At 37.5% G+C, this 17,022-nt stretch overlaps 1 protein-coding gene across 1 annotated transcript in view; it reads right to left on the reverse strand.

The window, feature by feature from the left end:
* The window catches only part of TRIO (trio Rho guanine nucleotide exchange factor), a 288,299-nt gene that overhangs the window by 257,986 nt on the left and 13,291 nt on the right, over window positions 1-17,022 (reverse strand). The window contains exons 6-7 of the mRNA XM_036745208.1: window positions 11,121-11,312; window positions 734-865 (exon numbers count right to left, since the gene is read on the reverse strand). Of these exons, the coding sequence (XP_036601103.1) occupies window positions 734-865; window positions 11,121-11,312 (324 nt within the window). The remainder of the gene's footprint in view (window positions 1-733; window positions 866-11,120; window positions 11,313-17,022) is intronic.

Below are 17,022 nucleotides of genomic sequence, written 5' to 3' on the forward strand. Positions count from 1 at the left end.
AATCAATTCTAGACTACCAGAATTCAAAAAAGAGAAAAACTGTATCAGAGATAATTTGTTCATCTAAGTAGGTTTAGTTGGAGAAAAAGAAAATTATGATAGCATCTGTGAAAAGAAAGGCGTTTCAGACACGAGACCCTCTTTCCTACAAAGTCTTATTTAGGAGGATTAAAAAGATGAATTCTGTTAAACAAATATTTATTAAGTGGCTACCACAACACACAAGGGTTTAGAGGAAACATTAATAAAATGAGAATGATCTAGGTTAGGGCTGTCCAACCTTAGGGTTTTATTGAAACAATAGATAATATATTTTGATTCGCCATTTTAGTGAGAGCTCTACAGTAGCTCTGCTTCGTTTACTAAAGCATTTATGTAAATTTCCATGCTTGTAGGCCTGCTGCATAAATCCCACTGTGGGCCTCATCATTTTGGACAGCTCTGACCTAGGGCAATAAAAATTAATGTGTACTGTGACTAAAAATCAAACCTCTTAAGATTTAAGTTTAGTCACTTACGTAAGGCAGATGAAAAAAACAATAAAGCAATAACTAATTTAAAAGAACAATTTAAACAACTGAAGCAAAGGAAGCCCCTTCTCTTGGAACTGCTTTCAAGAATCCTAAAGATTCTTCTCAGAAGATTCATAATTTCTTATTTTCAAGCTCTTGAGGGCATGGGAAAAAAAAAGCAATAATATTGTTGCAAAAACTGAGTTCAACAGGTTACTTACTTCTGAGTAAGCAAGGGTGATATGTTCATATATTCCTTGGTGATGGTGAATCGCGTCTTCTAAATCCTGCAGCTCAGAAGGAAGCTCTACCTCGCCACAGGCTTTGCACCATGAATCTACGTTGCTCATGTACTAGGAAATTGAAAAAAAAAAATGATTACTTTTACCCATAATAACTTAAACTAATTAGAAGCATACATTTTGAAAGCAATTTTTTTAGGAAGAGCAATTAAAAGAGTCTCTCTGAAGAAATAATTCAGTCTAACTGGTTAATAAGCTTTAAGGAGTGATCAAATTAATTGAAAAGTCCTACCTCTGAAAACATGTTCCTTATTCCACTCTACTCTTGGATGCATAGAGCAGAGCTCCATTCGCTATCATCAACTTCTACCAAAGTCAGGGCTCCAAAATGTCTCAACTTTGTGAGCCGCTTGCAGCCCTATTCCTCCCCCTTCTAGATTTAAGGACTAATAGAAAAATAAAAACAAATGAAGTCATTTATCTAACAATAGCAAGAACGGCCTGCCCAATTTTTCTACCCACTGCAAAAGCAAAATGAGCAGGAAGACTAAAATTAAACCACTGAGGAGCCTGAACTTCTCAACCTAGGATGTTGAATCTGGAAGAGAGATAAGGGCATATGGAAGCAGTGAAATCATTGAAGTCCTAACCTAATTTGCATGTAAACTAGAACAGTCCTAGCTGTACCAAACAGCTTAGAGAATATCAGCTGCAGTCTCCAGCAGCTGAAAGTCATTCCAATCTCTCTTTAGTTCCTCCCCGCCTTATTTCTCCATTGTTAATCAAACAGCTGATAAATCACTGCCAATTTTCTTATGGGATGGCCTATTAGAATCTATGATAGTTAAGTGTCTAAAGCACACAGGCAGCAGAAGGCCCAATTAAGAAACTAATCCAATTAAATTAAACAGACATAAACTTTTTTCCTCTTTGTTTTAAATTCTTTTATATCCTTTCCACTAAAATATTTTCCTAAATATAAGGAAAAGCAAAGGGTGACTGATTATTATGAATGAGAGAATGAATGAATGAAGCATTTACTATAAAAGCCCTTATTATGTGCAAAGCACTATGCTAATATATTTGCTGCACAGCTAGGTGGCGCAGTGGATAGCGTGCTGAGCCTCAAGTCAAGACTCATCTTCCTGAGTTCAAATATGACCCTGGGTGAATCACTTAACCCTGTTTACCTCAGTTTTCTCATCTGTAAAATGAGTTGGGAGAAGGAAGAAACCGCTCCAGTATCCAAGCCAAGAAAACACCAAATGGGGTCATGAAGAGTCGGACAGGACCGAAACAACTAAACATCAACAACGATGTATTTGCCAATCAGGAAATTTACTATATGTCTTTCAAAATGTAATATGAATAATCTTTTTTTTTAATCACCATGAATTTCTCATGTACTAGAAAGTAAAATAATAATAATAATAATTACCTTTCCCCATAATAACATGTTCAGATTGGCAATATTGGGAGAAATGAAAAGAATACTGTAGGAGGTATCAAGGCATCTCAGTTCATATTCCACTTACTAGTTGTGTGACCTTACGCAAGTGACTTAGAATCTCTGGGCCTCGTTTTTTTCATAAAATGGTAATAAAGCTTTAATTTGCCTAAAAACAGCAAGGTGGATCAGATATTCTCGAGATCCTATACAGCTTTAGGACTTATGATGTCATTAAACTCCTCAGCTCCCTATCACCTTCAGGATCAAATCCTGTTTAACGTTCAAAACCCTGCGTAATCAACATTACCCCACTACACACACACACATACACCACCTTTCAACTCTTCTTATGAGTTACTTATACTCTTCAATCAGTGACACCAGCCTACTCGTGGTTCTAAGAACAAGACAATCTATCTCTCACCTCTATGAGTTTTCCCTAGCTGTCCCTCCATGCCTGGAATGCCCTCCCTCCTCATCTTTACCTCCTGGAGCCCCAGCTAAAATTCTATCTTCTACAGGAAGCCTTTCCCAATCCCTCTTAATTTTAATGCGGTCCTTTTATGATTATTTCCTATTTAGCTTGCACATAGCTTGTTTGTTCATAAGTATTTACATGTTGTTCCCCCAAACTCCTATTTTATTTTGAGCTCCTTGAGGGAGGAGTATATCTTTTGCCTTTCTTTCTATCCCTAGTGCTAATATGTAGTAGATTCTTAATAAATGCCTACTGATTCACTGGCAAAGTAATTTTTTTCCCTAAAGTGCAGGTCTCAGTATGTCACCTGCCCCTCTTCCCCAAATTCAATAAAATCTAAGGGTTTTCTGTTACCTCTCTGATTTTTGCCACTTAAAGCTCTTCATAAACCAGCCCCTTCCTACTTTTCCAGTCTTTTTACACATTTACTCTCATCCACACAACGTACAGGCCACGATTACTTGTTTGTCACAAACACTCCATGTCTCTTCTCTGTGATTTCACACTGGCTATCTTCCATGCCCTGAATGCTATCCCTATTCATCTCTGCCTTCTAGAATCCCTGGTTTCCTTCAAAACACAACTCAAAGGCTGTTGCTGGTCCTCCTAGCTCCTAAATGTTTTCCCCTCTAAACTTTCCATCTACTCTGCATGCATCTTAAACATACCAACTTAAGTATATTCTGTCTCCTCCATTACAGTATAAAGTCCTTGAGGGCAAATGCTGTTTTTGTTTTTTTTCTTTTAATCCCCTGCACTTAGGACAATTCCTGACAAACAGTAAGCATTTAATAAATACTTGTTGTTGGCTGATTGACTTGAAATACAAAAAGCTACACAATGTTAAATGTCATTTGTAAATAGTCAAGTCATAGCATAATTAATCGTTTTTGGCTAAAGATCAAAACTTCCAAAACAAAACTAACTTCCCTTCTTCAGAAAAGGTTATAACACTTTATGCAGAACAATTAAAGAAAGTTTTTATTACACAAACATATAACATTTCTGAACTTGTTTTATGAATGAGAGGAATCAATAAATCATCCCATCACATTGATTTTTTTGTGGCAAGCAATGGAGAGAAGAATAAACATTCTACATAAGAAAATAAGTAAATTTTCTAGGCTGTTACTGAGGGGATAATAGTCCATTGGTGCATAAGATTCAGGGCTTATGGAATTTTGTCCCTTAAGGAAGGGATACTACAGTTTATTTATTCCAACTTCCTCATTTTACAGATGAGGAAATTGAGGCCCAGGAAAGTTAATGAATTTTCATAAGATTATAGTTCTCCTGATTCTCAGTCCAATGATCTATCTATGCCACATGAAATTACACCTCTATATTTATGGTATGGTATAAATCACTGGGCATGACAGGAAGTCAAGTGGCTGACGTTCTACTTTAAGTTTTCTGTGCTAAATGAGTTTCTGGACACCTGCATTCAATTATACCCCTAGAAATGAAGAAAAATTAATATTTTTTTCTATAATTTTGTGTCTGTAATGTTCCCCTACCATCCAAATCCATGGAAACCATATGAATAGAGTAGAACTATTCTTTGAGGGAGACACTTTAGTATAAGAACCTAAATCAAGTCATACACATTGAAAATAGTCTGGGGATCGATCACCTAGGCAAATAGTTGTATGGCTCAGTGTAGTAATTTATTGAAAAGACTTGGGAGATCTAGTGGACATTTAGAACAATTTCAAGTGAAAATGAGTCATATGTCCAAGTCTATTATGTGATCTTAACAAATGAACATATTTCAGAAAATGTAGGTTTTGGGGGGTAGATGATTAGTACAATAAGGATTTGTTTGTTTTTTTTTTTTAAACTACATTTGAACACAAGCTGAGGAGGTCAAATTTGCAAAGCTGGATTAGAATAAAGAAGGAATATTGATAAATATTGATAAATACATAGAAAGTGGCAAAAGGAAGCTTTAATGATTAATTAGGCTTATTTTCAGAAGCACTCTCCATCTGTTAGAAAACTGAGGGCCACCAAGCTATAAAGCACCCTGCTATCTATTCTGCTTCACTACTACCCACAGCTACTTTCTTCATAGCTAGTTAATTCTGCTCCCACCCAGCCCTACCTAAAGACATAGCTTATGCTTAACACACTTCTTTGGTTTCATTTTGATGAAATGAAATGGAGACAGAATCTCCCTAAAATATGTCAAAGTAAGTTTCCCTCAAAATGATAAAAGCCACATCTCCCTGCACCATTTTAAGTGGGCAATCCACCAGATTATTGGTCCAAATGAGCTCATAAGATCTTTGGATACATACTCTGTTTCTTTCCTGTTATTTCTACTTTCCTTTGTTGTCTTATGTAGAAAACAAAACACATTATCCATTTTAGTCTTTTTTGGAATATGATGTTCAGTTCTGACAACCACAGTTTAGGGAGAGCATTGGTAAATTAAAGAATATCTTTTTGTTGTTCAGTCATTTCAGTTGTGTCTGGCTCTTTGTGACCTCATTTGGGTTTTCTTGGCAAAGGTACTGGAGTAGTTTGCCATTTCCTTCTCCAGCTCATTTTATAGATGTGGAAACTGAGGCAAACAGGGTTAAGTGACTTGTCCAGTGTCACACAGCTGGTAAGTGTCTGAAGCCAGATTTGAACTCAGGAATATGAATCTTCCTGACTCCAGTTCCCACACTCTATCCACTATGCCACCTAGCTGCCTACAGGACATCTAGAACAGGCCTTCTTAAACTTTTTCCTCTCCTGACCCCTTTTGGGTTTCAGCAGCATTAACTGGTGTTGTGTGGCCTGAGGGCATGCACAGTGCTTTGTATTCAGAACCAAGGCCGCTATGCTCCCACCATGAGGAACCTTGATGAGGTCAAAGAAAAATTTTATATGAAGACCTGGAGACCCTTATCTTCAATGTGCCAAAAGAGGACAAGCTTATAACGCTGGGTGATTTTAATGTTAGAGTAGGCTCAGACTACCAGACTTGGCAGCGAGTCCTAGGGAGGGATGGAATTGGAAACAGCAACAGCTATGGTCACTTGCTACTGAAGACTTGTGCATCTCGTGACCTTCTCATCATAAACACTGTCTTCCATTTACCTAAACACAATAAAATTCCATGGATGCAACCTCGCAGCAAACATCGGTATCTAATAGACTGTGTGATTGTAAGAAGAGACAGACAGGATGTGAGAGTGATGAAGGCGATGTGTGGTACAGAGTGCTGGACTGATCATAGACTTATCCTCTCCAAGCTAAATATTCACATTCAACAAAAGCAGAGTAAAATGACTACCAGAAGAATTAATGTCAGCAAATTAGAGTTCTTCTCTGAGTGGGAACAGTTTGTTGGTAATGTGGAGGGAAAGTTGAGCCAACACATGGTCGGCAACAATGGAGCTTACAGTGAAGTTGTGCGATGCAACACTGACAAGTGCAAGTGCTGCCAGAAACACCTCAGATTCATTATGCATTTGATTTTTCATTAATTTTTTTGTCGTTGTGTGTTCAGAAACCTTTTACTGTTGCCAAATTTTTTGAGACTCCATATGGGGTTGCAACCCACAGTTTAAGAAACACTGATCTAGAAGAGAGTAATCAGAATGGGAAGTGCTTCTAGTTCATTCCATATGAAGATCCACCTCAGCTGAAAGACCTGGAGATATTTAGCCTGAAGTAAACTGTGTGGAGAAGGGTGACCATGATAGTCATCTTCAAGCATTAAAAAAACTGTCCTCCAGAAGAGGGATCAGACATGTGCTTGGGCCCAGAGGACAGAACTAAGGAGAAATGGGTGCAGTTGAAAAGAGGCACCTTTGTGTAGGTTCTCATGGAGATTCTTCTCTCAGGCATGGGTTGGATTAGATCTAATGAAGCCCCTTATACCTCAGATTCCAAGACTGTCATCCTCCATCCCTCCTCATTCACCCCATATATCCAATCAGTTGTCAAATCTTTTCCTTTCTGCTTCCGCTTTGCTCATAAATGCCCCCTCCTCTCCACTCACAAAACTACCACCTGGTCCAGGCACTCATCACCTTTGCTTGGACTACTGCAATAGTCTCCTAATTTTCACCCTCCCTTAAGGGTCTCCCCTCTCTAATCTATCATCCACACAACTGCCAATGTGATTTTCCTAGTGTGCCACTCTGACTATTGCACCCCCTAACTCAGCAAACTGATGATTTCACTATTACATCTAGAATGAAATACAGTCTTCCATTTAGCATTTAGAGCTCTTCACAATATGGCCTCTTTTGAACTTTCTCATTCTTTTTACACATTTACTCCCTTCCACAATACCCTCTGGTGCAGCCACATTGCTCTAGTTCCTGTTTCTCACATATGGTACACCATCTCTATCTTTTTTGCCACTGAACCAGAAGCCTCCCATACCTTCTTTATCTCCTCTACATTACGTCCCTAGTTTATTCCAAGACTCAGGCCAAGCACCGGCTTCTGCAAGGGGTCTTTTCCGGTCCCCTTACCTAGTAATGTCTTTCCCTTTAAAGTTATCATCTATCTACTTTATATGTGTCTTACATATACCTATTTAAGTACATGTTGTTTCTCCTCTTAGAACATAAGCTCTTGGAGTTCAAGGATTGTTTTGTTTTTGTCTTCATACCCAGAGCACTGAGCAAAATGCCAGGCACGTAGTAGGCACTTAATAAATGCTTGTTGATTTGTTGCATAACAGAATCTCAGAAATACGAGGAGCATCAGATCTAGTCCAAATTTACAGGCAAATACCCTCTGCAACCTATCTGGCAAGTAATCAAAAATCAACAGCCTTTTACTTTAAGACTTCTTTCTCCCAAAGCAGCCCATTCCACTTCAAGATAGCTCTAACTTGAGGCAGGTTTCCCTTAAAACAAACTTATGTTTGCTTCATTGCAGCTTCTGCACATGCTCCTAATTCTGCTCTCTAGAGCCAAGCAGCACAAATCAAATCCCTCTTCTATATGAGGGCTCTTCAGATGTTTGAAAATAGCTATCGTGTCTTCTGCTTTCAACGCCCTCCCTCCATCTTCTCTTTCAAGATAAACACCCCTTTTAATCTTCTTACTGCACAATCCAGATGCCCTTTCTGGTCATGCTCCAGCTTATCAATGCTCTTCCTAAAACATGGAACCCAGAACTGAAGTTGTCTAAAAAAGGCAGAAAACAGCAGATACATCACCAGTACCTGAGGCAGGACATAATACTTTCTTAATGTAGTATAAGATTATATAAGATTTTGGAGGCAGTTATGCCACACCTATAATCAGGATGGCAGCATATTTGTGTCCCTTATCTTCCCAATGAGATTTAAATTGACTTTAAAAGATTTATTCTCTTCTTTGGGGGGGGGTGGATATTTTTTTGAGATGAGATAAGCTAAAAGTTCATCAATTCATTAAAAAAACTAATTGTTAATTCTGAACATTTTTATGCTTTTTTTCTTTTTCATTTTATCTCATTCTCCTCTGATTTTTATAATGTCTTCTTTTGTGCTTTTTAGGTATCTGAGTTGTTGATGTTCTAATTTTGAAATTCCATACTTAAGTTGATGAATCTATGTTTTTTTCTTAACATATGCTTTCAGAAAAATGTTTTTTCCTTTGAGGACTGTTTTGGCTATATTCCACCCCCACCTCAAGTTTTGTGTATGTTGTGGGTTTTTTTTTATTCTTTTTCATAGTTGTAATTATTGCTATAATTTGTTCTTTGACTCACCGATCCAAAGATCTGAATGTGCCACCAAGAGGACATATGATAAATGTTAACAATAGAAAATTTTAACCTATAACTTGAATATTGCTTGTTCATTCATCAGGCCTACGAAATTTAAGTATAAGACAGAGAGAACAAATTTCACTGTCTGCCTTTCTACAAATGAAAAAGCACTGAGCCATTGTAGAGCTTCTATCATTCATAAGAACTTCATGCTAAAATGCTTTCTGATATTCTACTTAGTATTCAAATAATTAGAGAGTAGGAAGGGAGCCAAACAAGCAAGTTGTCCAACAATTACTTGAAAAAGAATCTCTGTGTAACATGTCTAAGAAAGGATCACCTAGTGTCTTTTCTTAAAGACTTCCAATGAGGGAGATCCCACCAACTTCCCGGGAAATCCATTCCACTTCTGTAGGGTTTTAGTCGTTAGGAAGATTTTCCTTACATCAAACTAGCTATTTATCTATCTTTTCCACAAGAACCATCTAAGAGACTATCAAACGCTTTGCTAAAATCTAGGTAAGCTAAAACTACAATATTCCTGTGAACTCCCAGTTCAATAACTCTATCAATTAACCAAATAAAGTTAGTTGGGCATGCCCTATTCTTGATGAAGCCATAGTGGTTCTGTCATTACCATTTCAATCAATTAATCATTCAATAAGCATTATTAAGGCTTAAGTTACTGAAAATAAAAGTACAAAGGGAACTTATGCTCCTCAAGAGCGGCTCGGTGCTCTTACTCTCCCCCTTACTTACTACCAGCTCCCCAAAAGCCACTTCTGTCTATCCTTTCCAGTCCAAACTTCCTTGTCCTTGACAACGAAAACAGAAGCAATTAATAAGTAATTGTTAATTACTGTCACCTCATCCCCTCCACTCTTATTCTAACCTTCAATCGTGCCCCTAGTACCAGTCCTGAATTCAGCAAATGAAGTCATATCATCAATACACAATTCACCTCAACATTTATTTGGCTTCCATTCTAGCTACTTCATTTGCATTGATTGATTGTTGAAGTGCTAATATTCTTTAGTCAAACCATCACGCTACCTGGGCTCTGGATTAACTCATTTATTTCACTGTGCTTTTGGGGGGGGGGGGCAGGGGGAGGGCTTCTCTTTCCCAATACACAAATTAGGGCTACCCATTTTAGCAAAATAAAAATAGTCCTGTGTGAGTAAATTTCTATATTATCCCCAAACAGAAGCGAACACAGATTAACCTCTCTAGTTTTACTTATATGAAAACCTCCAAATAATTTTTAAAAAAATTCTACCAAACCTATGCCATGTTTAGAATATTTTCCACTTCCACTGAGCAACTTATTCTGTCTGAGCTCCATGGGTCTATGTAGATCATCTTATGTTTTGATTGGTTCTCACTGTTTATGCAACATTAAGTGTCCATTACAGTGGAAGCAACAACGTTCTTTTCATTTGTTTCTTCTGCTGCTAAGCAGAAGTAACCGTACTAGCAAAACTAAAGGATTCCCACTCACAGCTTTTTCATGCAAGCTGCTTGCTGTGAGTCCTTCTACCCTAAGTAATAGTCAATCCTCCTTCCAGCTTTTTACTTGTACTGTGATAAGTGAGATCACTGCTAATTAGTTTCTTGTGCAACCCCTCATTTACTGGCTTGCTAAAACTACATGCAAGCTCAGGCCTTTATCTTACTTACATTGACTTCAGCTTTCTTCTACAAAGAATAATATCAGATTAGACTTCTGTCTTGGAAGTCAATCAGAGTAATGATTCCTCTTAAAGCTGCGCTTTTTCCCTTCCTTTTTCTGAAAGATTATTCCTGAACAAGAAATCTGAAAATTTCTTCGCAGAAAAGTAAATTAGCTGATTTTACTCCTTACTACATTCATCACTAAGGGCTCCATACTGCTAAGACGGCACTTTACATTTGAAAATAATAACTCAAATTTATCTTTCTCCTTACATACATCATCCCCCTTTGAGTCTCAGTGAGGTAGGTAGCATTTTATAGATGGAACAGTGATTCCCATGGTTCCTCAGGTGGGAGGAAAATCTGAAACTTGAACCAAGGATTTCTGGCTCCATATAATAAATAAATCCACTTCACCATCCATGTATAAAGTCTGACTCATCCCCTCATCACATTCATTTATTGTTTCTGGTAACATGGACACAGAAACTTGGAAGAGAGGAGAGAATCTTTTTAAAAGATTTTTTAAAATTAAACTCCCTCCCCACCCAAGAAGTTTTCTTTAAACCAGGTAATATTTGCAAAAACCTCTAAACCATATATAAAACTCAATTTAAAGTCATGATAAAGATATCCAAGAACACATAAGAAATGAAACAATTTAGGGCACGAATCTCATACAAATGCAATAAAAATGAGCTTACATCTATGTAGAGCTTTAAGCTTACAGGGTACTCCACGTTAATCAATAAACCTCAAAACAACCCCACAAGGCACACAAAGCAGGCATTATTTTTACTGACCCATTTTACAGAGGGAAAAATGAGGCTTGGGGAATTTAAATAGTTTGCCCAAGGTCACGAAGTTAGTGAGTGGGGGACATCAAGACCTGAACCCAGAACTTCTCATCTGAATAATGCGCTCTTTGCCTTAACCCCCACAAAAAATCCTCAGGATGATTGCCTCTTATAGCAGGGTGGCCACATTACTGTAATTAGTGAAATGGAATATAAAACACGTAAGGTTACAATCTCTAGGTATACCCAAGCACTGACCTTTTCAGCCTTCTGGTGGAAGATGGAGGACATATCCAGTAAGGTGCTTCTTTCATCTAAGGCTGCAGCAAAAGCCTTCCACTCTTGCTCCAGCTGATTGGCAATCTGCTTAATCTGCTGAGAAGCATAATGGCCAGACTCTACCAAGCGATTTGCTACTGACATGATGCGGTTTATGTTTACATACACATTCTACAGAAGGGAGAAAAATAGGATCCATTAGAATAGGACAAACAAAAGACACTTCTTTCTAAGAAATCCAGATGGTTTCCCCCCAAACCCAAGCTACTCATCCAAGTATCAGATGTATAATAGGAGAATCACCTGGTACACGTTTTTTTCTGTTTGGATTTCCACAAAATATTGCCATTAATTTCTATATTTAAAACTGTAAAATTAAAAATCAGCTGAACTGAAAGGCGTAATTGTTAAGCAGACAGCAATCATACACACACATATGTGCACATATAAATATAATATTACTCACTCTTTGGCCTTGAGTACTGAACACAGTCCAGATGGCAAGCCTACTGACAAGTAGTCCCACAGAGCTGAAGAAACCTGATGTTTCAGATTCTAACGAGAACCCAGAAACTGAAAATCTTTACTTAGCAACCAAAGGCTATTTGTTGTCACACAAGCTCTCCTCTCTGGGCAAGCCTAAGAAGCTTCATGTGGATGGGGAGAATGTGTTCTGAGAAAAAGAACTCTTTTCTCCCAAGATAAAAAATTGAGAGAAGAAACATAAAAAATCCATTTTTTTTCTGATTTTAAGTTTATTGTTAGAATTTCTGTCCTTGGGTTCACCTGGATTTGCTGTAAGAATGTGAGGATGAGGTGGAGAGGGCACAAAACAAATTTAAAAAGGGCAAAGGTTCATAACCTTTTTTGGTTCAAGGCCCCTTTGGCAGTCCAGTGAAGCTGATGGACATCTCCTCAGTAGAATGTTTCTTAAATGCATGTAATAAAGTACATAGAATCATGAAGAAAATCAATTGTGTTAAAATACAATCATCAAAATAAAAAAAAATCCTAGATACCCTTAAGGGTCCAGGTTAAGAATCCCTGACCATAAATATAAATTTTAAAAAATTTTAATACTATTTTTCTGCTGCTGAAACCATATGCCTATAAAGCATGAACATCATAATCTCTGAAGAATTAAAAATGAAGGTAACCCAAGGGCAATGTAGAGAAGCACGGGAGGTTGCAACATATTTCTTCTTAAATAAATGACCTCCTTTAGCACCTCTACTTCTTATCATATGTCTTAACACCTAACGCAACACAGGGGACATAGGAAAAACCTAATAAATAACTTCCACGTTGACTCGTAAAGAAGAATATGGTAGTTATAATTCAATTCTACTAATATTTATAAAGTATTCACTATGTGTATAGTGCTGCTATGAGGCAAAAAAGACAAAGACAAAATTTAAATAGTCCTTGCCTTCAAGAGCTCACACACAATGATATGTAAAAAAATTTTACCCTGCCTAGCTAAGTGGCACAGTGAATAGTACACCTAGGTCTAGAGTCAGAAAGTCCTTAATACAAATCTGGCCTCGGACATGTACTAGCTGTGTGATCCTGGGCAAGCCACTTAACCTTAGTCTCAGTTTTCTCTTAAAACGGGGATAATAATAGCACCTACCTCCCACACTGTAGTGAGAATCAAATAAGATAATATTTGTAAAGCCCTTAGCACAGTGCTAGCACAAAGCAAATCGTTTCTTCGTTCTTCCCTTCCTTCCTCTTTCTCTCCTTTCTTTCTTTTCTTCTTTCCTTTCCCTCCTTCCTACCTTCTTTTCCTCTTTCCTCCTATGTTCCTTCATTTCTTCTTTCCTAACTTCTTTCCCTCCCTCCTTCCTTCTCTTCCTTTTGATTATCCTTCCCTGTTATATACAGAGTTTTGTCTTGATATTCTTAAATTAGAACTGGGGGAATTAGACTTGCTTTCAATATCTGTTTTGAAAGACTGTGGAATTTCAAGGAGAAGTTGATGCCTTGGCATTCTGTCTTGCATTTTGAGATTTTTAGCTGTAAATTATTTATCTAAGATAATAGTGAGTTACTTAGGCATTGGGATAGGGCATTAACTACACTAAATTGATTTAGACTTTTTATTTCTATTAAGTACATGGAAGACTGCCAAGAGATTCCAAGAAATAGGTAGAAAAGTATGATACATATTTGAGTCATAACACAGTCCTATGCCACTCTGAAATTTAAAATTGTAAATCTGACTGTTGATATGATAATAAGATTTTTCCTCCTATGTAGCAGTGCATAGATTTAAAGCTGGAAAGGACCATCATACTGTTTTATGTTTGTCAATGAGGACTCAGAGCCTCACAATATTTGGTACATAATAGGTGTTAAATGCTTGTTGAATGAACGAATATCATCTAGTCCCACTCATCCATTTTATAGATGAAGAAATTGAAGCCCAGTGAGGTTAAGTAAGTTGTTCATGGTCACCCAGACCATGTTTCATCAACAGGAAATGAACTTGACTCTACATGTAGCATTCTTTTCATTGCACCATGATATCCTCTGGGACATAAAATGAGAACTTTATTGATTCTGTTTTCATCTTAAAAGGAGGAAAGGAGTATTGCATTCTTAGTATGGAGAAGGGAAGAGAAAGGAAAAGAGCAAAGTTTCTGATTTTTTCTTTTTAAAGAGAGGAGTGGAGTAGGCACAAAAGGGTACCTGGGCTAGAGTGGAGAGGTCTTTCTAAACTCACACTGTGAGATGCTTCTCTCTCAGTCACTCAGTTTAGCAGTTTATACATTTTATTTTCCTTTGATTTTTCTAAAAAAAAACAAAAAAAAACAAAAAAAACACCTCTGATTTGCAGAGGGAGGATGAGAGATGAGAGTTGTTTTTTTTTTTTTAAATTAAGAAAAAGCTGCATTCTTTATAGCTATCAGAGTGTTTGATAGGTAGATTAAATGTACTTCCTGGTATTAGCTAAGGGAAAAGACTCCTAGAAAAGTCAGGTCTGAGTTAGCATAATAGCAAGATGCCTTTCTAAGAAGCAGCTACAACTGAATGTTCCAAAAATTTTATCTCAGCTTTCCTTACCCAAGGACCAATGTCCATTCTGGTTCACATTAGTGACATATAATTTTTGTCTATAACAGAATAAACTCACACAGTAGAGTTGGCCCAAATCTAGGGACACTACAAGATGAAATGGAAATATCCTTCCCTAAAGTTCACTCTATTGGCATTCTTTGCACCCTTAATACTAGTCTGAGCCAAGCCCAGACCAGCCTCCTGTAGGTATTGGGCAGAAGGGAAGGGGAGAGAAGCATTTACCCATGTGCATTTTTATTCATATTAGGCTTTTTGTAAATTAACATAAATGTAGGTAAACTGAGGAGACTGACATTTTGGGAAGCATTACTGTAAGAAAGTTCAGTAAGTAACCCTACCCTTTCCCTTCAAGGCTTATATTTACACAGATATTTAGATGGTATACCTTTTTTCTCAAGCATTTCAGGAAATATATTCTTTCAGACACAGCCCATAAAATATGAGGAAAGTTAAAACACAAATATAAAGAGAATAATTATACCTTATAACATTTTGGGGATCACTATTTTAATACCATAGGCTTATATGCATCTATATAATGGGAAGATCAGAATTCTTGATAATAGACACACACACATATTTATATTTGTGTGAACAGAATATGTAGGCCATATTTCTTCACTCTGCCCTCTCCAATTTAAGCTTGATTACCCTATTTAATAAACACTTCTCATATCCTTTGCCAAGACTATTTAATACTTCAGTGAGATGTCCATGCAAATAACTAATAATACTGGGAATTTTTCTTCTATTTTTGCACAATGCAGACTGTAGGGCATAAAAATTAATTTGCCACTGTCAAGTCACCGAGCCATCCTAGTCATGATGGGATCAAACTTAGTTTGCAGATGTTAGACCGAGACAAAGGAAAAGAGGGAAGAGAGCTGTTCTTGGTTCTGGCCAACATTCTGCAAATTATTAATTTTGTTAAAATTCAAAAGGCAAATAAGTGCTTAACTGACAAAAGACACCAGATAAAATAATGACGGTCCACTACTTTGATACTGTACCCCCTCACAGTTTCCAAATGTTATAGCCTTTCTGAGGCACTATTTAGTTCTAGTTTATAAATATTTAATAGAGTCCCTAAATGCCTCAGAACAAGTCCTTAATGATCCATAGAGATGGTCATCCCTATTCATTTTCCCTTTCTCTGACTTAAATGAAAGGTAATGCTCAACAAGGTATGATTATATCATTTCTTAACTCTAAAACCTTCACTAGCTCCTCAATGCCTACAGGATCAATTCACAGACATCTATTATATACACGAGAAGCCATGTGAGGTATAGTGGCGTTAAGCTCAAATAGAAACAAGGGCCACCAAACTACACATAAAGATCCCTGTGGGCCACATACTGACTTAGAAAAACACATTAACATGATCTATGTTCTACTCTATTTTGATTTATTTTGTTAAAGGTTTCCTGATTACATTTTAATCTGTTTCCCTGAATGTATGACACATTTGGTTTAGTGGACAAAGTGTTGGACTTGCAGTCAGGAGACCCGGATTCATATTCCACCTCAAACTGTAGGCAAGTCATTTGACCTCTCAATCTCATCATCTATAAAATGGGGAAAGAAGAGCAAAAGAGTGGACAGAGCAATTCTAAGCCCAAGCTAGTTGTGGAATTCTCCTGGAAGCTGAGTAGGAATGGAGAATTTGAGAAAAAAAGTCCACCATTTTCATTGCACTGACTCATAATCCTCAGTAGGAACAAAATGTCAAAGAAAAGCATGACATTTCTTCTGGATACTGTTTCTTTGAATCCAATGGTGTTCTTCAATAATATTGGAAAGAGGCATGGCCAAGTGAGAAACTGATGGAAAGGGGGACTCAGAGACCTGAACGCAGGCCAAATAAGCCTAAGAGGGAAACAAGTTTAATGCATGTATTTATGGCAGCTGGAACTTATGATAAGACTATAAGCAGCCTTAGGCTAGCTGTCAGCTCATCCCTTCTTGCCTTGGGCAGGATTTCTGGAAAGCCTCAGACAAAGAGGGAACTCCATCCATGAGGACATTTTGAGAATAAAAGCAGAAACAGGCTGGAGGAGAGTTACTCTCTTGTAGGATAAGAGATTTAAACATTTTATCAGATCCTCTACAATGGATAGTGGGGATCAATGCTGGAATGTTATGCCACATAATGATAGAACAGGGACAGTTACCATTCTTCTCTGACCTACAGAAATTTCCCTTGAGATAAATCAAGTATGAAGACTGGGACTTAGCAAAAGGCCAAACCACAAACTGCTTTGCTTCTCTGGGAAGGGTGGCAGTGCTAGACTGAGGTCTGTCAAGTCCCAGAGAAGCAGGGACATTGAGGGAACAGAATGCTCTGAATCATAAGGGCCTCCTTTCAGTCCTAAAACCACTGGCATCATTAGGTACCATGGCAAAACCTGACCACTCCTAGCCAAAAATTCTACACTATAAAAACATTTTTGTCTTCCTCTTCCTAATTTTAATTATTTCCTTGCAAATAATGAAAGATATTAAATTCCATCTCTTGAAAGAAGAGGGACTGGAAAGGACAGACACTTAATCAATCAAGGACCAAGCAACTTTCAGAATGTGGATCCAGAATGGATCTAGTTCTTTCCTGAAGCTTTTTCTTCTGGACCATTGTAGACTGATCCACCTTCAGCTCCATTGTTCAATCCTATGCAGTGTGGGCTCAAATGGTGCTTTTCCTAAGATGAGATGTCCTTTTGCCTCCTATATGGCAGTCTGCCAAACCAATGATATTTTCCACCTACCTTGCTATCAAAGGGAACAATTCATGCAACCA

Source organism: Trichosurus vulpecula, chromosome 1 (assembly GCF_011100635.1).
Source record: "Trichosurus vulpecula isolate mTriVul1 chromosome 1, mTriVul1.pri, whole genome shotgun sequence".
NCBI classification, from domain to species: Eukaryota; Metazoa; Chordata; class Mammalia; order Diprotodontia; family Phalangeridae; genus Trichosurus; species Trichosurus vulpecula.